Source organism: Populus nigra, chromosome 1, assembly GCF_951802175.1.
Source record: "Populus nigra chromosome 1, ddPopNigr1.1, whole genome shotgun sequence".
NCBI lineage: Eukaryota > Viridiplantae > Streptophyta > Magnoliopsida > Malpighiales > Salicaceae > Populus > Populus nigra.
In genome coordinates this window covers 25,614,600-25,637,077 of record NC_084852.1, presented here as the reverse complement: position 1 = coordinate 25,637,077, position 22,478 = coordinate 25,614,600, and the positions used below count along the sequence as shown (strand labels likewise).

Here is a 22,478-nt window from a genome sequence, read left to right as displayed (position 1 = left end):
GAAACCTTTGGGTACCATCAAATTCAAAATATTTGGATGCCTATGAACATAGTAATTAATCCCGGCTTGTCACGGTAAGTTAATCTAAGCATTTTGGTTGTTAATTAGTAATTTAGTTGACTCCAACAAACTCAATTCAAGCTTGTTTGAGTTAACTCCAACGAGTTTTTTTAAATAAATAAAATAATATTATTTTAATTAAAATAATTATCAGAATCAACCCAACAAAATATGAATTAACATAATCGAGTTTTACATGTTCTAACCTGGAAGTCCAGATATTAGCCTCAAATTCTTTTAATAGTATATCCATCATTCTTAAATTTATAATTATACCAATCACCTCACAATTCTATATAGATTTTACTAATATGATAAGATTAAAAATATATCAGTAATTATTTATTTTTGATATAATAACTAAAAGACAAACAGATAGGACAGTGCTCTACACTATAAATAATATATTACAAATCCTAAGAGCAGCTCAATTGGTTATATATTGAGTTTATTTTTTAATGATTATGAGTTCGAGTTCTTTTAGAATCACTGAAAACTTACATGATCATTAATTTTAGAATTTGTGGGATTAATTAAGATAAACACAAGCTGGTCCGAACATTCATATTAATTTAAAAAATAAATAAAATAATAAATTATACAATACCGTTTAAAATATAACATTGAGCACGAAGATCCACAGTCTTTGCAATTGAAACCAACCGCTTGATGATATGATTTAATTAAAGAACATATAATTTCTTTTGATACTGAAATAATTCTTAAAATCTGTAATGGCCGGATTGATTCATATGATAAAAAAAAGGAGGCTTTTTGAATACGAGGTTTCATATTAAAATCTTGGTATGGGCTATTTAGTCAAGTATGATTAATCCATTTATGGAGATATTGTGAGCTTTAATCCTAACATAAATAAGTGGGGTTCTTTCAAGTATACAAGAGGTTTTGAACTAATTTTATACACTTTAATTTAATTAATAAATAAATTAATCAAGATAAAATTCAATTTATTTTATTTTTTATATCATTCCATCACCTTTATCTTGTTTCTTCAAATATCTATAAATTAAAAACATTGGTAGATAAGTTTTTTTTTAAAACTAATTTTAATATTAATTATTTTTTGAATTGCAAATCAGTAAGGCAAATCTCTAATTTACTTTTTATCATTCGCATTTTTTATATATATAATAATCAAGAGAATATATTAATAAAGCTAGTGTCGGTAAATAGATGCCAATCCAACACTTTTTACCATTTTTTAAATAAATTAAACTTCACTTGAAGTTTAATTTTTAATATTTAAAATAATTTTAAACATAACATTTATTAAAATATCTAAATTAAATTCATTTCAGACAGTTACAAACATGCTATAAATATTTATAAGAAATTTGCCAATCCATTTCTCCTCTTGAAAAGAAAATTATTAATTACATAATGTTAAAAAATCAGTTTAATCCAATAACTTAAGTTGTTAGGTGAGATCCTAAGATATGATTTATATTATTCTCTAACACCCCCTCAAGTGAAAGTTTTTTGGACTTGAAATTTACACAGGTTCACATTACCTTATACTTAATTTTTATCAAATAAATGAGGATGATGAGATTCGATCTCATGCCCGTCTGGTCATCAAGTTTCTGATATCATGTCACAAAATCAATTCAACCTAATAGTTTCAACTATTAGGTGAGGTCTCAAGATATAATTTATATTATTTTCTAACATATAATTTTAAAAGAGAGAAAAAAATGAAATATATTTATAACTTAATTTACAAATTTTACCTGAATGGAATTGATATCACATTCTGAAAGATAAGAAATTATAAAATAGATCTAGAATATTACATCATTCATAGATTAAATTAATAAATATAAAATTACATAAGATGTATACATCATTTTTATTTATAATTTATTAGTGATGTGATATATCAAGTATATCCAAGGATTTCTTGCAATCGAGTGAGGGTGGGGTAGCCCATGGCAAAATGATAAAGAAACTCTCTCATAGTCTCTTTCCCACAGGGTTTTCCACAAGTAATTGTCAACCTGGGATTGTCGGTCAATATGGTTTCTCAATTCTTAAAAGACAGAAAAAATAAATAAAATAAAAACTACTAAATAGTGTTAATTAAAAAAAATAAAAAAACTGTTGGGTCTGCGCTTAAATTATTAAGACAGACGAGGAGGGTAGGAAGACAGAATCTCTCTCTCTCTATAAAGACTCTCACAAGAGCTTTTACTCCCAAGACTTCCCTCTCTCTTCTTCTTCTCCCCTCGTTTTCTCTTCCCTTACATGCAAAATAGAATAGACATGGAGCTTGGATTAAGCTTGGGAGATGCAGCTACTGCTTCAAAGCCATTTGGGTTCATGGAGAAATCTACAAAGCTCACCAACAAAGCCAGTTTAGGGTTTTGCATGGGCTTATCAATTGGTCAAAATCACACACCACAAGAAGATGAAGATAAAGAGAAACACGGCAATAATGATCATAAATCTGACAATACAAACACAACAACAGCAGCAGAAGCCAATAAGAGAAAAAGTCTGACAGTAGACACCACCGATTCACCTATCCAGCTCGATCTTCTCCCTAACACTCCTGTCCCTCGTAACCGAAACAGCTCCCCCACTTATGTGGTCTATGATAATGGTACCAAAACCCCTTCTTTTCTCTGAATATTTGAGATTTTATGTTCATGGTAACATCTCTTAAACCTGTTTTTCAACCCCTCCAAAAAGAGGTCCCCAAACCTTTTGTTTTCTATCTTATTATCTGGTTTTTGAGCCAGACATCCCAACAAACTATCTTATCCACATGACTCTTACTTTCTTTATATAGATGCGTGTATGTGTGTGCTGGTTTTTTAATTTTTTTGTAGGACTAATTGTGAGTTTGGCTCTACAGGTAACATGTCAAGAGGTTTTGATGTGAATAGATTCCCTGCTGTGATGGTTCATGAAGATCAGGCTGATCAAGATGTGGCTGCCCTTTCATCTTCACCACCGAACAGTGCAACCTCTTCTTTTCAAATGGATTTTTGCATGTACAGTAGTAAAGGTAGAAGTGAATCACATAATGAAGCTGATCAAGCTGAAAGAGCTTCTTCAAGAGCCAGTGATGAAGATGAAAATGGTAGCGCTAGAAAGAAACTCAGGCTCTCTAAAGATCAGTCTGCTTTTCTTGAAGAAAGCTTCAAAGAGCACAATACGCTTACTCCTGTAAGAGAATCATGTCTAAAGATTACCCTTTATGGTTAACTTGCTTCTCGATCTTGATTAATTTGCTAATCTTTTTCTCTAATTTATATGATGATGTAGAAACAAAAGCTTGCACTTGCTAAAGAGCTTAATCTCCGTCCTCGCCAAGTAGAAGTCTGGTTTCAAAATAGAAGAGCAAGGTAATTAATTTTTGTTAATTAATGGTTGGCTTGGATTTAATCGAGTAATAAATTGTTTGTTTTAATCCTATATTTAATCTTCAAATTCGCAGGACCAAATTGAAGCAAACTGAAGTGGATTGTGAGTACTTGAAGAGATGTTGTGAGACATTAACAGAAGAGAATAGAAGATTACATAAGGAGCTTCAAGAATTAAGAGCTTTAAAGACTTCAAATCCATTTTACATGCAACTTCCAGCCACAACTCTCACCATGTGCCCCTCTTGTGAGCGAGTTGCCACCACTTCCACCTCCACCGCAGCCACCACCGCCACCGCCACTCCCACAGCAACCACTGCAACCACCACCACCACAACCAATAACCAGAACAACACCGCTGACCCCACATCTAAAACCACAGGGTTGTCGCTTGGTAGTACAAGACCAAGGTTCTATCCATTTTCTCACACACAGACTCACCCCCACCAGCACACAGCATGATTAACGGGGAGAATATTATAGGAAGGCCTTTGTTTTGATATGTACATATATACAAGGCTTCTTGACAGAATCTTGATAGGTTAATTTTGTCTCTTGATTGGATTGTTTTTTCTTCCTTCCTTCTTTCAATTACACTGCGTTTTTTTCTCTGCTTTCTTTCTTGATTTAGTTGTGACGGAATCAGAGAAAAAAGAATACAAGAAAAAAAAGAAAGAAATACATATCTTAGGAGAAGGGTGTTTATCTCTATTTTCTTAGTATAATTAATACTAAAGTAAATTTTGTTTAATTAGCATATATTCCTTTCTTGTTAATTTATTTAATTAAGTGTGTGCTTAGTTGATTGCTTAAATAAGGTATATGGGCGTGGATTAAGGCATGCTTTAAGAAAGGGGAGATTTTGTGTCTGCTACTTTTGATGATTTGATTCAAATCACGTTGATTATTTAGGGGAGGCGTGGGGGGTTGATTGAAAACAAATAAATAAATGTAGGACCAAATTATGATGAGCACAGGGGTGTCTTATTGATGGACATGTCTCTTAAAGTAGGGTACCCTTTTGGAGTCCCAATTATGAGAAGGGAGGGAAGTGTACTCCTTTCCTTCTCATCTGGCTTGCGTATATTTTAATTTCGGAGTGTTTTGGTGTGTTATTTTGAAGTTGTAATATATATATAATTTAAATTTAAAGATAAATTAATTTAAAATTATATAATTTAAATTTTAAATGTAACTAAAAAAATAAGGGTTGAATTTAACTCTAAAAAAATTCAACATAACATTTTTTTAAAAAAATATTTAGATGAAAATATATAAGATCGATTCAGGTCCTGAGTTAGTTTTTTAAATTTGTCATAAGAATATTATAATTCTAAATAAAACAAATTAATAAATTATGAAGTTTAATCTAAAAAAACAATAAAATAACTTAAGGCTATTGGGGTCAATTCATGAAATTCATGATTCCAGTCATGAGACTAAGATAAATTCATAGAAAATAAATCAGAACAAGTGACAGTTTAATTCATAATCAACCAGATGCTGAATATGTTGAATGATTAAACTAAAAAAAAAATGAGTCAATTAAAATAATAACTCGAGTTAGCTAGGTTAGCTCGTGAAACCTGTAACATATATCATAAGATTGAGATAACAACAAAAAAAACCACAATAAATTATAAAGTTACTATTAACCAAGTGTCAGATGATAAAATTAAAAAAAACATAATTTTTTTTTAAAAAAATAAAAGAAAAAAAATCTATTTGACTGGAAAGAAATGACCGGAATAGAACCAGAATGTTCTAGACAGAATTTGGGCTGAATTTTCAAAACAGATGAAATATGTTTCAGTTTGTTCTGTTTTTTAAAATTGAAAGGGATATACCGATTATTTTAAGCAGAACATAACGGAATTAACAACCTTAAATATTAGTACTCATTTTTTTATTTACGCATTAGAAGTCACGTGACTTATCATGAGACGAAACTGTTCTATTTATTACTGTTTTATGCTTATAATAATAACAACAACAGTAATAATTATAATAATTTGATTTTATAGGAAGAGATCGATTAATAGATTAATAGAACAATGAATTATTTCATGTTACTTTTTAATAGAAACTAGGTTTGATTTAGATACGTAAAATTAGAATGTGATGGATTTAATAATTCAATAATTTCATATTACTGTTTAAACATCAATACATAGAACGTGATGAATTTAAGTTATGCCGATGGATAATTAGTACCGTGAGGAAGGGTTGCATGCATCGCACCTGAGATTCTTGAAAAAGAAGGCAAATCCCATAAATATTAAATATCATCCCTTTTCATCTCTATTGATTTTCCACTCGCTTAATATATAGTTTGTATACAAGGAAGTCATAGAATTAAATAAAAAAAAACAATTACATTAAAAAGAAGTACTTGGATTGTTTAGGTGTGGAATTAATGAGTATATATATATATATATATATATATATATATATATATATATATATATATAACTCTCAATCAATAAATACTAAATTAATTCTCACCTATAAATTGTTCATCCATATGATCATTATGCAATTGTTTTTTATTTGACTTTTTCTTACGAGGTCCATCTAATTCCTTAACCACAAAGCAATGTCCAAAACTAATGACTAGGATTCCCCGGTACCTACAAAAAAGTACTCCAATGATAGCGTAGTTTCACTGAATATGGGCACATATTCTTCCTCCCTTCTAATTATCAGGGCATAAAAATAACAAGGGAAATTAAATAGTTTCTTCCCCTGGTTTATGCCATGTCCGACCGCCGGTCCTCTTCTCTCCTCTCCGGTCGCTTTCCTAGCTTTCTTTTTGGTGCTTCATGTTTTGAGCAATATATATATATATATATATATATATATATATATATATATATATATATATGTATGTATGTATGTATGTATGTATATTCCGAAATAGTTTCGATATTATTTTGAAGAATCACACAAAAATCCGGGATGAGTGCTTGAATTTGTCATAGAAAGTGTTTAGTTTTACTGGCCATGCATGAGTACTTTTGTTTTACAATTGATTTAATTAGTCGGCGAGCATCATATGTATGACCAGATGTGTATATTAATTTCATGCATGCCCATGGATAGATAATCGAATGTTGAATTAATTGTGTCTCCCTTGCTTTTGAAGGCAAATTAAGGCATGCCTCCATATATTTAAGAATTAAATAACATAAACAAACAGATGTCTTGTCTATGATTAGGGCAACACAGAATCTAAACAAAACAAGAATTCAATCATCATGCATGCAGGCGAGACACGCCCTGGCTCTACACCCTACGGGAAGTCACGGAACACACCAGCACAGCACAAGAAAACAAAAAACAAAATGCTAAGCAAAGATTATGGGTTTAATTATAGTGTTAAGTAGCCGACCAAGGACCCACTGCCAAATCCTTATTGGGAATTAATTATAGGGCTGAAAAAAAGGACATGACCTAGTCACCTAAATAGAAAGCTCAGGTTCAATTATTATATGTCCTCCAATGATTTGAGCTACGTTTTGTGTCTATCGATCTCACTGATGATTTCATAAGCAATCCCTTGAGAAGAAATTAAAATATATACGTGAAAATGACTAATTATTTTTTCTTCTTTTTTTTTTACCTCCATTCATTTCCATCGGAAACACCCATGATGTATCTTGAAGAGATAACATCCACTCCCATGTCATATTAATCAGCTTTTCGTGGGTGTGATTACTTTATAGACATTTCAAAGATTGCGATTGACCGTTCATCGAAAAAGAAAAAGAAAAAGAAAAGATTGTGATCGACCTACAACTAATGTTGGAGTAGATATGGAGAATATGGTTAGGGTTATGGTTGATCTTTTATATATATATATATATATATATATATATATATATATATACATATATATATATATATATGTATATGTATGTATGTATGTATGTATGGTGGAGGAGGTGAGTAATTTCCTAGGTAAAGTTGCATGAGTGGGGCACTATCTTTTCTTCAACCATTTCAAAGATTAGTATTATGAATTGAAAGGGAAGGAAAACACTGATCACTGGTCTCATCATGTGGGAAACAAACTTAATGAACAAAAACGACTCGGTCATCATGTAGGGTTTGTACGTTCCCCGATAACCACTTGATTTGTGCCCTATCCATGTGATGCATGATATAAAATTAGAGAAGAACTAGCTAGGATGTTAAAAAAATAATTTTAGAATTTGTACCAAGTCGATCTTGTTTCAAGGTCAGTAACTGTCTTTTTTTTAGCAGATTATTTGGTGTCAAATAATTAATTCAATAAAAAAAATTAAGTTTTAGGTGGATTTCAAGATATAATTTGTATTATTTTCTAACATACTTCTTAAAATAAAAGCCTTTCTGTCTTGAAATTTGTACATGTTCATATTATTTTGTGCTTAATTTTTATTAAATAAATAAAGATGATGAGATTTGAATTCGTGACTGCTTAGTAATCAAAACTTTGATATTATATTAAATAATCAATTCAACCCAAAAACTTAAACTTTTAGATGAGATGAGATCCTAAAATATAATTTATATTATTTTTTAATATCTGCTAAGTTAATTTGATCAATGCATTTTTATTCATAAAAACAAAATAACAAAGAAACTAGGAGGTTAAAAAAAACATCAAAACAATATTTGTTAGACACAAGTTATTTTTTTTAAAAAAATTTGATTGAGTTTTATCTTGAATTGATTGGGACGACTCGCTGGCCCATTTTGAATTTAATAATTAGCTAGGTTAATAATCATATCTTACATTAAATAAATAAATTATAGAAAAAATAATATATAAAGTGGAGCATGACCTACCACCATTTAAATGAAACTCAATAATAAAAACTTACCAATTAACAAGTATTCAATTTCACACCCAACAATTTCTCCAAGTATAATTTGCATTTGCTGATTAAAAGAGAGAGAAAGAGAAGCATATTGCTGAATCAATTTTCTTTTTATTTCCATGTTTTTTATGTTCATGAAATGTGAAAACCATGCTCACTCGTGGATGTTCAAAATTTCTTTTCTATCCTATACATTTTAGAATTTCTAAAAGACCAATGATTTATTTCAAGGAGAAATTAAATTAAAATGGAACAGCGGTAGTGCCACCAGAGGCCGCCGCAGGGGCTGGCGCAATGCTTCCATGTTCCATGTTGGACACGCAAAAGGCAATGATATGCGGAATGTTAAAGGCGAAACATGCAAGGCGTTGAAATTTGCAAAAAAGAAAATACTTTTTGACTCTGTGAATCCTTTCAAACCCCTCATTCTTATCCGTCGAACCCCTTCACTTGAAATAAGAATGATTATCTTAAAAGTAATTAAGGTGAAGTAAGAACATAGGTCATTAAAGACTAAACCAATCTTAAGAAAAGATTAATTAATGGTAGTAGTTGGGTGAAGTCATTGTAAGTATGATGATTATTGTTATGATAAGTTTATAATTATTATATTTCATGAAAAGATTGATGGAATTGTCTCGTAGGAATTTTGGTGCGTTTTGTGCTCTGCCTTTTAGGATGGCTCTTGGTGTGGGTTAGTGACTTTTTACCAACTTTGATTCCCATTTGCTTGTTTATCAAAGTTTTCGGGATGGTTCGAGTTAATTAAGGTTGAATAAGGTAAATTAAAATTGATATTATTTTATATATATTAAAAAAATTGAATCGATCAAGTTTTTTAAATTAATTTTTACCTGATTTAATTTAAATTTAATTTTAAAATCACTGATTTAAAAGGATTTTGTGTGTGTATTATATTAAAAAAACTGAATCAATCAGGTTGAATCATGTTTTTTTTACTTAATTTGTTTTTTTTTCGAGTTTTAAAATCTCTAGAATTTTTTCAACACCTTAATAGAATTATTAAAGAAAAAGTTGAATACATAAAACATCTAGAAAGCCATAAATTCAATGACCTTTCAGCCAAAAATACAAAATAAAGATTCGCGAGGGTATTTGTAAACATGAAAAATCCCAAGTTACTCTAGTTGTTAAACAATATTCTGTAATTAATAGCTATATAAACAACCTTAATTTTGAAACTGGTAGATTTTTAATCAACAGTACTCACAGAAAATCTTCCAACCAGCTAAAGTGGCTGATGCTATAGCATCGTCGGTAATGGTTTTAGACCGTGGCTGGATTCCATAAATAATTAAAACAACTAATTAAACCATGAATGGATCGGATTCCATGCTAAAACACTCAGTATCTATGAAAAAAGTGGTGCCTTCAGATTTTTCCAACGATCCATTGAGCCACCTAGTTGCCTAGTTTTTCTTTTTTTAATCAATTAATTTCTCTATGGCTGACGGAGTCTTGAGAGTCAGATTTTTAGTAAAAAGAAATATATCAAGAGTCCAAATGATAGTTTGGTCGGCTAGCTAGTTATGACTCCACAAGACCAAGTTGTAAGAAAATTCAATGGACCGTTCAAATTAGAAAAATACTCATAATCCTTCGAATGACAAAGGAGTAATGACAACAAACAACATGTACATAATTAACTCCTAGCTACTAAGGTCATAATTGCAACGCTATAATGGGAGAGGCCAGAGGGCAGTCGATGATGTTAGTTTCTAGATTTATTCAAAGGGCCAATTACCATGAGATTTGATTATCAAGGTTGGACCAAAATGAGAAGAAATAATGTTTTTAGTTTCAATAATGGAGGTATAACATGTTTGATACACCATGTGTAATGCTCCCCAAGATTCAAAACTTTGGCTATTGACTTGAATTCATGTGGGTTGAATCGTGTTGATTCATCTTTCTTACATGTATTGCATGTAATCATGTTGATTTTGTCAAAACTAATTATGTTCATACAAAATAATTGCAACAAGTCAATTCTTGAGTGCTTAATCTCATGGCCACGAGATCTTTTCTTCTTCCTAGCAATCTGTGTTATTATCTCGTGCAAACATCTTTAAACATGGCTTAAATACAAAAACACACGTTATGATTGTGTGCAAAAAAACATACATGATATTTGTGGTCGACGGCATTAAAATAGCACTTGGAATTATGGTAATTGTTGTATTTTAAAGTATGTTTTTCTTAAAAATATATTAAAATAATATATTTTTTATTTTAAAATTTATTTTTGAGCAATTTAAAAAAAATTAAAAAAAATCAAATTTTTGTGAAATGGGCCACGTTCTTAGGGGATTTCAATGCTATATAATAGTAGTATGATGGCCAATGTATGGGATTTCAATGCTTAGTATATACATACATGCATAGATTTGATTTTGAAAAGTACATACCTCAATGCTTCTACATATTATTAACATATCTTGGATTATCACTTCAAGCGAATTTAACAGCTCCTTTTATGTTACCAGGCCACAGCCACTAATTTTTCGTGGGGGTAGGAGTGCTTGTAGAGGCCCATCGTCCGTCAATGGCTGCGAGACCGAAGGGAACTCAATATTCAACATGGTACTTTTAGTTTTCAGGAGAACAGAGTTTTTGCTAATACAAAACATCAAGAAAAAACACAAGAAAATTTTCAAAATATACACACAAGCCATTATATTTAGTGAAGCATCCCGTATCAAAATCACGATCTCATAGCTTGCAATATTCTTCCAAGTTTTTTCTCTTACAAGGCACAGAGAGATTCATATAGTTCATCAGAAAACTCGTAAGACAGTTGAAGAATATGTTTGTTTTCGTGAAACAAACCACCAAACGCAATTTACAACGATCGATTGGAAATGAGGCAACAATGAATATAACCATTCAGGGGAAATATTACATTTCTGATAACTCTTTCCAGCCCAAGGAGAAATAAAATCCATGTCTTTTTATCTGTCCCAAGGGGATATTGCGTTTCTAAGCTTTTGATATGGCCTTTGCTGGGATCTGGGTCACCGCTCTCCACCACTAAAGTGCTTCAATTTTCCCTTCTCTCAAGAAAACTGTTGTGTATTTACTGAGATTCAATGGGAGGGTGCAATAATATGTAAAATGTCTCGTTGTGCAGTGTGGGTCGGTCAGTTCTCCGCAGGAGTATCGTTTCTAAACTGTTCTACATGTGGAGGGAGGAGTAGAGCAAGCCTACTTTTGTATCTTGCAATTCGTTTTAATCGCCCTTCCCTTAACCTACAACGCAAAAACAGCAAGTGTTTGTCATCATTTGCATAGTATGCTTAAGCAACCACACTGAAAACCTGCTTGCTTGGGAGGATCAGGAAATCCTGAACCATCTTGGAGGAACTAATATACAAAAGGATCCTTCTTAGGGAATATAAAATGCCATAAACGTTGAAATGCTGATTAAACAATTAAAGAAAATGGCAGCCAATGGATGGTATTGGCCAACTTCTGAGAATCTAACCATGGTAAACCAAAGAATATTAAAACTTCCTAGAGAGCAGTCAACTAAAAGATCACTTAAGCCTTTGTTGAGAAAGTTTTAAGTGTTTTTCTTTTCTTCCATCCCTTTTCATATAACTTGCTAAGCAATATAAATGGAAGGGATAATTACAAAAACCCTCTTGTAGTTTGATCTGAATTTCACTTTCCCTATATACTTTTATAAATTACATTTTCCATCTTGTAGTTTACACTTTCAATAACATTTTACATCCTCAACAATGCATTTTGTTTGATCCAGGATATAAAGTGTAATTTATAAAGGCATAGAGGGAAAATGAAATTCCGATCAAACTATAGGAAGTATTTTGTAATTATCCCTAAATGGAACTAAAACTAGGACCCAGCAACCATAATTATTGGTCCATGAACTTAGGATCAAGACAACTTTATTTGGTCGATGTATTAAACAGCTCAAGCTATCAATTTATTTTGGAAGATACGATTTTTCTTTTCAAGCAATGGCATCCTCAGCCTCATACAATAAAAGAATCCAGCAATTCAACAAAGATCAAAGATGGAACAATAAGTTCAGAGGAACTTACCGTGCTCTAACTTTTTTAGCATGCTTAATATGTCTCTTTAGGAGTTCTGCTGCTGATAAATGATCAACAGGTTCCTCATCCTGAAAGTAAACATGGGAAAAAGGAGGAGAAAATAAATGCAAAGATGTCTTGTTTAATGGCCAACTTGATACTATATATTGATAGCAGTGCACAGAAGCCAGTATGACTACAAAAAAACAGCAAGTGAGTAATTAAATGATGTAGTAGATGAGAGATGAGTAATCAGAAGACCAACCTTCTTCTCCTTTTCAACTTCTTCTTCACTTTCCTCCTTTGGCAAAAGAGGTCTTGGAAGAGGCTTTACACTATCTCCATAGTGAACCTACCCAATTCATAACAGAAATAAGAGAAGAATAATCTAAGTCTTCCAGTATAGAATGAAGGGTTTTTATGTAATTATTAGTAATTTAGCTTTTTATATTTAATTAGGAAATTTTATTAGTTTTATAACAAAAAATGATATTTTATTAGGATTCTTGTTTTCTATTTGATTTAGACTGCTAGGGTTTCCTACTGTCTATATCTAAACCTCCTATTGCAATGTATTCAGACTTGGAAGTTGAGTACTGTTTCATTCTACTTTCTTCCAGCTCTCCTCGGTGTTTTCTTTCATATTAGCCCGCTTTGTAGGGATTTACTCTCTTCTATAGGGTTTCCTTTTTCTTTTTTCAATTAATCCCTCTTCTATAGGGAATTCTTCAACTTCTATCAATTATTAAACCCTTGTCCTACATCAGTAAGCATGCACGTGGTCTATGCTTTATAAGACCGACATGGTTCACAAAGTGATAAACAACCACAAGTATGTTTTGAGCATGTATATCAGTATCCTGATTTTGTTTGCAGAGAGAAAAAGACACAAATGAGGATAAAAAACAATTTTGGAATGTGAAGTGCAGAATTTTTAGTCCAACCAGTCATTAGGGTTCATAATTTAAACATCTTCCCATGTCTTCTGTTCTATGTATACCAATGTGGAGTACTATTCATGAGAAACAAATGTCTATACGTGACACATGCTTAAGAAAGAAACTCTTATCAACCAAAAAGAAAGTGATAAGAGAACTGCAAAACTAGCTTCTATCCAGCTCAAAATGGCTTCCATGCAACCAGGTGGTGATAGTTGATGCCACATAAAACTGATTTTGAGGTTCTAACATATAAGACTAGTGAATTTTATTTGACTGTGGATATTATGTATTGTTCTTCATGGTGAAGACCAGGCATAAAGTAAAAGACACACCTAAAGGCACAAAAATAAACGATACACCTACAGCAGCAAAGGAGTTTCTCTTGTCACTGACTCGCAGTAAAACAGCATATTAAAAGTTGTTGGGAATTAATTAACTAAGAGTGTGCTGGAAAAATACTTTAAAAATATGGCATTTTCTCAGCACATGCAAAATGGTAATCCCAACAAAAGTGTAATGCAAACCTCGCTTTCCTCAGGAAATCCATTTCTCAACCATGATCGGCAAAGAGCATAAAGAGGAGCTCCATCAGATATTCTTACCTACAGACAAAACACATCAGTAAGTAACAGCAATATGATATCATTACAAAGATTCGACTTTAGTAGCATAGCACTAATCTACAGAATCTCCACAGACATTCCATAAAGGAAACTACCCTGTCTTGTTAAATAATAATGATCAGTTAAATAATAATGATCAGTTAATATAATTTTCTATTAGTCTGAGGAGCAGGGAGCACCTCCTATTTTGTATAGCAGTAGGAGGTCTAAGCATACCAATTAACATAAAGAATTCATTGTGTACCTAGGACATCTCTAACTCAACAAAGGGAGGTAGAAAAAATTACATTGAGAGAAGGAACTCTGTCAAGAGAACAGGGCCAAGGGCCACCTTGGCAATTCAGAATCATTTTAATGCTGTCTCCTGTATTATATTGGCACCCACTACCTCTAAATGATGGTCCGTGGACCAAATAGTTTTCAAAAATCATTATAGCAAGAAAAACTGATGACTTGTCTTGATGAAAATCCTTATTTTGCTCCATTTTGTATCACAAATATATAGAACCTTACACAAGCAGACAAACTAAAGCTACACTATGATACTTCTACATGTTCTTATGGCCCTCAAATTCAACTTGCAGAAGCTGATGATGCAGGACTAGTTCTATGGGACAGTTTGTAATAGGCAGAAACTAGAGTTTAAGGCTTATAATAGGTGTTTCAGGGCTTTAGACAGGTCTGAAAGAAACAGAAAGTGAAAGAAAAACAGAATATAAACTACTAACCTCAAACCAGTAGGAATCATTCCTTGAATATGAACCTAAGCCTCATCCCTAGGGTTTAACTAATCACTCCTCAATGAAAGGATCACACTCTCCATACATCAAGCAAAAAGGCAGCACTTCCTTCATAATAAATCTGCCATACTGAGATTGAAAGACTACAAGTTTATGTAGGATTGAGTTATTACTAATCCTAAATGGGACTTCGATTCAGATGCCTAAGAAAGACAAACAAGTTCCAGCAATCAGAAAAATTACATAGTTGTCAACTAGAAGCAGCCTCTTCTGAAACTAAAAACAACCTGAAAAACTTAAACCAACTCTCATAACAAATAGTCTAAGCCTTTATTCTACCAAATACAGCTTGGATTGAATATCTCCTTTTGTCCCTTGCTTAAGCATGCACCCAAAGTCAAGTTTAGATCACTAGACTGCATCAGCTAACCCTCAGGTGTGTTCTATAAATAATCAACAATCATTAAATATCTAAAAAATTGCAGCAATTTTAAGGCAATTGCTTTAGGTAATCTAACATTATGAACTTCGAAAAGTAACAAGAACCATGATGTTGATATATGCATTACTTGCTTAACAAACATGCAAATCGTGCTCAGCTAAGAATCAACTAGACTATTTGGAGATGAGAGTGACCTCTCAAATCAATATATGTATATTTGCAAAATATTTATCTGAATTTACACATACAGTAAAGTATTTGTAACAAATGCTCCAAGTTCCATGAAAAGAAATGAGGTTTTCTTACTTTTCGATCTCTAACCACCATAAGATTGTCATCTCTGCTTCTATCCCTGCAAACACAAGAAAAAACTTTAAATGTTACTGCTTGCCCATATGTGCTGTGAAGGGCAAAATGACATAAAGCATAACCCAATAACATTAACTTCACAAAAAGAATCACCTCAAATTTTTATAGCCATTTGAATCGGAAACCGGAGATGGAGCAACCTAAAAGAAATAAAACAAGCAATAAACTAAAGATGCACGATACAATCAATAAGGACAATATCAGGGGAAGCTAAATTTTGGGTCTATACAAGAATAATTTTGACAATCAATAAGTTTCTAGCAAGACATAAATGCAGCAGTTATGCATAAAATCACTCAACACTGCTGTTACGCAAGAAACATAAACAAAAAGATACCAGTCATTCAATTGCATCAAAATCTCGACTCGACGCTTACAAGGTAAAATCCTTCCATTCAAAATTAACCAATTATTGAAATCCCACGTTCTATATCAACAATAATAATCCTACATGTTCACATTAGTGCAAACAATTCGAATTCGAGACCCAGATTAAACTTAAATCTTTAATAATTCTGCAAACGGTGAGCATAAAAATCCAAATAATAGAGAACCCACATCGTTTTTTACCAAACAAAAACATATAAATATAAACCTTGAGTTGGCCGGTGACCGGAATTCCCTTAATAGGAGCAGCAACAGAGCCGACACCGAGACCAAAACCAACATAATTGTGATGCTGCAAGTGAGTAGGGTGCTGCCTGCTCATCATCAAATGCTGCTGCTGCACATTATGAAGATGATGAAGATCCCCCAATTGTTGAGGATTTGGATGAGAACGTGAACTCGGGGACCCAACGACTGTAGTAGGAGTATGGGGCCTGTAAGCAACCCCAGCTCCGCGTGGATGGTACGCGCCTTGGTTTGCAGGGGTCTGATCTTGTTGGGGGCGAACAGGTCTGGGAATGAACCCACGACCGGAGGAGGCAACTGGGTAGAGAACACCTTGATGATTGGGAGGTATTATTGGATTTGGGGTTTGGGTTTGAGGTCTGATTACTGGGTAGATGTGTTGGTGGTGGATTTGGAATGGAGATTGGGGCCTCGGTGGGGTTGTTGTGGTGGGGGTGAAGGGGCGGGTTGTGGCGGCGGCGGCGGCTGAGTTAGGAGTGGTTGTGGCCATGGTGGCGGGGAAATTGGAGGGTTTCTCTGTGTTTTTGGTTGTCGTCATTTTTTTGAAAATTGAAATTGAAAAGGAACGGTGCGCTTCGTTTATTTGTTTAAATTTTAATGAAGAGTTATAGTGTTGGAGAAAAAGAGACTATTCTAATCTTGATTGGTTACTGTGTTTATCTCTATTTTATATTATAATTATCTAATAATTACAGTTTGAACACCATTAAATTTCCTAGAGAGTTATCACTTAGATCTGGGTCTAGAAGCAGGCCCAAATTCCCATATCTTTTTTTTAACCCATATTCATCTGGGCCTAGAGGTCTTTTATAGGGTTTTTGTTTTTTTAATGATGGATTTAAATGCATAAATGTGATTGGAAGGCTAAAATACATTACGATTTATATATATCTAGTGATTATTTTTTAAAATGTATTTTATTTAAAAAGATATATATAAACACTCTTCTGGTATTTATATTTTAATTTATTTTATGAAATCTTATATGATTTGTTTATCTTTTTCACTGAACTTATAAAATGAGTCTTATTTACAGCTTTTTAATTAAGCTTGCACTAATTCACAAGCTTAATTGAGTCATCTGATGGACCCTAATGAGTTAAAGCTTAGCAAAGCTCAAACTCAACTCGTTTAAGCAGCAAGCTTTAAAACAGACTCACAAAACCTCTTTATATTTTAACAAATGAGTTCGATCCGAGCTTTTTGGCGAGCAAGGCTTAGCCGCTACGTTTGCAGCCCTGAACAGAGCTACGAAGATGGAAGAACTTGATGACATGAGCTGCTCGTTTTAAAAGAGAAATCTCTCTTTTTCATTCCACACAATTTGGAAGTAGCTAGAGATCCTTATTTTCTAGCTAGAAATTAAGTGACTTGTTGTTTGTTCTGATATACGAATCAAGATTATACGTGTTCGGATTTAAACTTGATGAGAAATTGTTTCCCTGTTCTGCACTCCATTCACAAATGAAGAAACAACTTCAGAAGCATGCGTGTTCTGTGCACCCAAAAGGCACTTGAATACAGTAATGTTGCAGGTTTTTGGAAAGGATGCAGATATGAAAATACTGCTGTAACCTGAATCTTGCAGTAGAAGCCATAGGAGCAATACATATAACCAGGTGTGCTTGTTAAAGCATTCAAGCAGTACCGTTCCCCACATCAAAATGCGCTGCCAAGATCAATGCCATCAAACTTGCACTCACAGATGGCAATGTCTTCTTCCTTCTCTACGTTATTATTTACTTATTGATGAAAAGCAATAAGAGATCAAATCAACAGAATTCAGTCAACATTTACAAATTCACAATACCATATTTCCAACCTGACTATTCAAAACATGCAAGCAAAGAACTACTGGAAAAGAATCCGGCATGCACCAGAATTCATCTCTCTGTGAACACGAGCTTTCCTTATTGCCTTAGCTGGGATCTGGATCCTTCAATTTTCCCTTCCCTTGAGAAAACTGTCGTGTGTTTACGGAGACTCAACGGGAAAGAAGAGGAACGGTGGAAGATCAGATTCATGTCAAGTACAGTTATAGTGGTACAAGGTGCGTGAGCATGCTGACCCTGTACCCTTCTGAAACTCATTTGAAGTACCAACCAACACCTTGACATTAACGTAGCATCAATTTATAACTTGAGCATAGGATATGTTTCGTCGAAGATGATCAGAGAGAAGTGAAACAAAGAAAGACAACAAAGCTTTTCAAAACAAGGATAAATCAATATACGTGTTTGCAAGAGGCAGCATCTTGCTGCGATGCTTGAAGCTTTACCACCACAAAATTAAGAAACACACCTCCTTACGAATGACAAATTCAAATCCTAAACAGAGTATGAGGCAGCCATCCCAGCCAGTAGACATGCAGAGCATCAGCAACAGAGACTTTGAACAAACTCTAAGATCAGGAACACGAAAAGACTACTCCTTTCTTCTGTGATACACATACGCACAACCAACCCGGACTTGATGCAGTTTTAGATAGTGAAGGAATACAGTATTAAACTTTCAATGGCGCTATGGTAATGCTGTGCTCAATGTCACCGATTTAGCGGGTTGGTTCAGGTTTTATTTTATTTTTAAAATTTTTAGTTTTAATATTAGATTGTTTGATAATTAATTTTATAATTTTATTCAAATTGTTTTTGTTAATGATTTTTTTGATCTTTTAATTTGTTTTTGTTAACGATTGTTTTTACCTTTTATTAGCAAAAATAATTATTTGATTAAACAAAATATCTATTTTAAAAAACAAAATTACTATATATAACCGAGTACAAGACTTGTGTTGCGAAATTTAATGTCTTAATCTTAGTTATATTTTTATTAAATATTAATTTATTTAATTAAATATGTGTATAAGCATTCAGGTTATGATAGAAAACATTTTATAACCAAAAACATATTGAAAAAACATGTATATTTATATTTTTTTCACTGAAAAAATATATAATCTGTAGCAAAGCACGACTCAAATAGCTAGTTAACAAAAAATTAAAAGAGGTGGTGATTTTACCATGCAACATCTCATAAAATACTATTTATTACAATAATATTTTTTTAATCTATATTTTTTAAAAAATTTAATCATTCAACATTTAATTTATTGAAGATCAGCCTTTATGGTTTGTTGCAGTTTGCCTTCCAAGTGGTTATTTCATTCTCATAAACCTTGTTACGGGTTTAGTAGATTGACTCAATTTTTTTTCTTTGTTTTTTATTGGTTTTTTTTTTAACTTCATTCTTCAACATTTTATCGATTAGGAATTAGACTTTATGATTTGTTTTAATTTATTTTCTAAGAGGTTATTTCGATCTCATGATCCGGATCATAAGTTTTGCAAGTTAACAGGGTAGACCCATGACCTGGTTAGAATGAGCTCTTTTATTGTGTCCTTTTTCTATATTGATTTTTTTTCAATTTTATTTTTAAAAAACAAGCTTATTTGGAATTAGGCTTTATAATGTACTTCGATTTGCTTTATATAGAATTATATCAGTTTCATAATTTGGGTTGTGGGTTTGGTAGGTCAGCCGGGGTTGACTTGGATCATTTTTTTACTTACTTTCTATGAGGTTATTCTGGTCTCATGAGTTTCACTTGTTAACCCGAGTTGACTCAAGTCGTTCTTTTGTGTTTTTTTTAATTGATTTTTTTTCAATTCCAACCTCCAATATTGAGTTGTTTGGAAATTAGAATTCATAATTTATTTTAATTTATTTTTTATGCGGTTATCTTGGTCTCACAACCCAAGTTATGAATTTTAGCAGGTTAACTTGGGTTGACTCGCGTTTTTTTTGTTTCAATTACATGCTTCAACATTTGGTTAATTAGGAACTGGACTTCATAATTTGTTTTAGTTTTTCTTTATATGAGATTATCATGATCTCATAGCTCGGGTCGCAAATTTGGCAAGTTATCACGGATGACCTGAGTTAATCCAATACTTTATTGTTTCAATATTAAAAAGAAAATATATCGTCGTGAATTTCTTAGTCAAACTATATTTTTAATAATTATCCAGATTGTCTTAGAACCCGTCAAATTAAATTAATAGGATCAATTGTCAAACAATTTAATTTTTTTTTTTTGCAAGAAAACTTTTAACAACACCTTAATATTTCTTTACATTAAAATCTTTATTGTTTCATTATTAAAAAAAAAATATCATCGTGAATTTTTTAATCAAACTATATTTTTAATAATCATCTAGTTTGTCTTAGAATCTGGCAAGTTAATAAGATTAATTTTTATGTGATTTAATTTTTTTTATATATAAAAACCATTAACAACATTTTAATATTTTTTTACATTAAAAAAAAATATCTGACCTAAAACATAGCACAACGATATAGTTTATACACTAAGAGAAACTTGAATGAAACATATGCGTATCCACTTGAAGAATAATATTGATACTTTCCTCTACTTAGAGAGTCCAAGTAAAATTCTTTATATTTTTTTTGCCTAAGCCTAGGTGTTTTGATTCCTTTCTTGGTCGGTGATCTATAGGAATTAACTTCATTTCTGATCGATTACGCTCTCTTTATTCTCTCATTTGTCAATCTTTGCTCTCTTTTCTCTTTCTCCTTTTCCTTTTGCTTTGTTGGCGCCATATAAATTTCTTGATATTCAATACTAAGTGAAAAGGTGATATATTGGTGTTGCTAAAGAGTTAAATCATTTTAAACATCACTTAATAGATTTTTAAATTAAAATATAATATAGTATGAATTTATGCAAATTTAATTATATCTGGAAACAGTTCTACACAATTAATTATGTAGAGAGGGCAAACATGTTTTTATCCCCCCCTGCGAGATTACTGGATTTAATACATTCTATTTGTTCTCATATGAAGAGAGAGAGAGAGAGAGAGAGAGAGAGAGATGGGATTGCATCAATCTTACTTCCTTTACAAGCAAAAAAGCTGGATTGCAGATCAATACATTGTTCTTTTGAAATAATGGCAGTATTCCAAGATTTCATGATCTTGCATGCATTAAGTTTTGGTCAGATATTCTTGAAGGAACGTGTCTACTGTAAAGGTGCAAGCTCAATTTCAGGGGAGTCAACTCAAAGAAAAATGAAAGCCAGCTAAGAACTTACAAGTTATTATAAACTAATGTTTGAGCCTCAAATTGCTTGGCTTCAAATGGTGGCAGACCTAAAAGGAAAAGGAAAAAAGAAGACTTGGAAATTAAAAAAAGGTGCATCCATTAAAGGGATCTTAAATGTTTGCCTAGAGATCAACAAAGTAAACCGAGAAAGAAATAACTTGCTTACTCTCCTCCAACTACCATATATACATAGGTTTGTGAATGATGGATCATCAGAAGGTAACCTTCAGAAAAGAGGAGATATAATGGCAGCAAAACCATTGATCAGTCGCAAGAATTCTCTGCGTCCATGTGTGAAGCATTTCAGCCATTCACATCCATTACGTCCAGTTGATGTGAGAGAAGAAGAGGAAATTATATGTTCAGGTTGTGAGCTAGACCTTTCAGGTTCTGCTTACAAGTGCACAAAGTCCACATGCGATTTCTTCCTTCACAAGTCCTGCTTTGAATTGCCGCGAGAGCTCGAACACACCTCTCACCCTCAACATTTACTTGCCCTTCTTTCTTCCCCTCCTGGTGATGATTCCAAGTTCACTTGTAATGCTTGTGGTGATTATGGTACTTCTTTTGCTTATCATTGCGCTACTTGCCAATTCAACCTCCATGTTGGGTGTGCTTTCTTGCCCAAAACCATGAAGCATGTAGACCACAATCACCCACTTACTCTTTTGTATTCCACTAATTTTCTGGACAAGGAGGGCCTAGTCTTCACCTGTGATGTCTGCAGGAAAGAAGTTTCTCAGACCAGCTGGGTCTACTATTGTCTAGATTGCGATTATGGTACTGACCTACATTGCACAACTCCGGCTGAGTGTTGAAGAGAAGCCAACAGGAAGCTCTAGATCATGCTTGAAAACTAGAAGCTGCTGCTGCCTCAGCATTTTTGTTGATGTGCTTGGATTGTTCTGTGCTTATCTTTATTAACCCTTTACATATTTGGCTTGATTTATTTTATTTGATTGTTTTTTTCCTTATTTTCTGGCTTCGAATGATGATTTACATTTTGTGGCTTATAATCCAAAGATACACAAAAACCATGTAAAATAAAAATATCCATCCCACAGTCCGCTGATGCCAGTTTAAATTACACTATTACCAGGTACGACTTCCATGACGAATGCATCAATACACTTCTCATCCTCCAGGACCTTCACGCCAGCCCTTATCTAGAGCAGCGGATCTCATATGTGCCATCTGTCCCTCAACCTATGTT

At 32.7% G+C, this 22,478-nt stretch overlaps 3 protein-coding genes across 3 annotated transcripts; 2 read left to right on the top strand and 1 right to left on the bottom strand.

The window, feature by feature from the left end:
- Positions 1-2,214: 2,214 nt before the first annotated feature.
- On the top strand, positions 2,215-4,058 carry LOC133697600 (homeobox-leucine zipper protein HOX11-like). The gene is made up of 4 exons (XM_062120263.1): positions 2,215-2,683; positions 2,939-3,252; positions 3,352-3,431; positions 3,524-4,058. Exons 1-4 carry the CDS (start codon positions 2,326-2,328, stop codon positions 3,909-3,911), a joined length of 1,140 nt encoding a protein of 379 aa, XP_061976247.1. The 5' UTR covers positions 2,215-2,325; the 3' UTR covers positions 3,912-4,058.
- A 6,973-nt stretch (positions 4,059-11,031) lies between these two features.
- LOC133690116 (uncharacterized) lies at positions 11,032-16,742 on the bottom strand. The gene is made up of 7 exons (XM_062110312.1): positions 16,104-16,742; positions 15,602-15,648; positions 15,446-15,491; positions 13,859-13,936; positions 12,659-12,745; positions 12,403-12,482; positions 11,032-11,584 (listed from the first exon to the last, which is right to left on the bottom strand). The coding sequence occupies exons 1-7, from the start codon at positions 16,677-16,679 to the stop codon at positions 11,476-11,478; spliced, it is 1,023 nt and encodes a 340-aa protein (XP_061966296.1). The 5' UTR covers positions 16,680-16,742; the 3' UTR covers positions 11,032-11,475.
- A 4,475-nt stretch (positions 16,743-21,217) lies between these two features.
- Positions 21,218-22,239, top strand: LOC133706254 (protein VACUOLELESS GAMETOPHYTES-like). The gene has a single exon (XM_062131749.1). The coding sequence runs from the start codon at positions 21,271-21,273 to the stop codon at positions 22,081-22,083; it is 813 nt and encodes a 270-aa protein (XP_061987733.1). The 5' UTR covers positions 21,218-21,270; the 3' UTR covers positions 22,084-22,239.
- Positions 22,240-22,478: the final 239 nt, after the last annotated feature.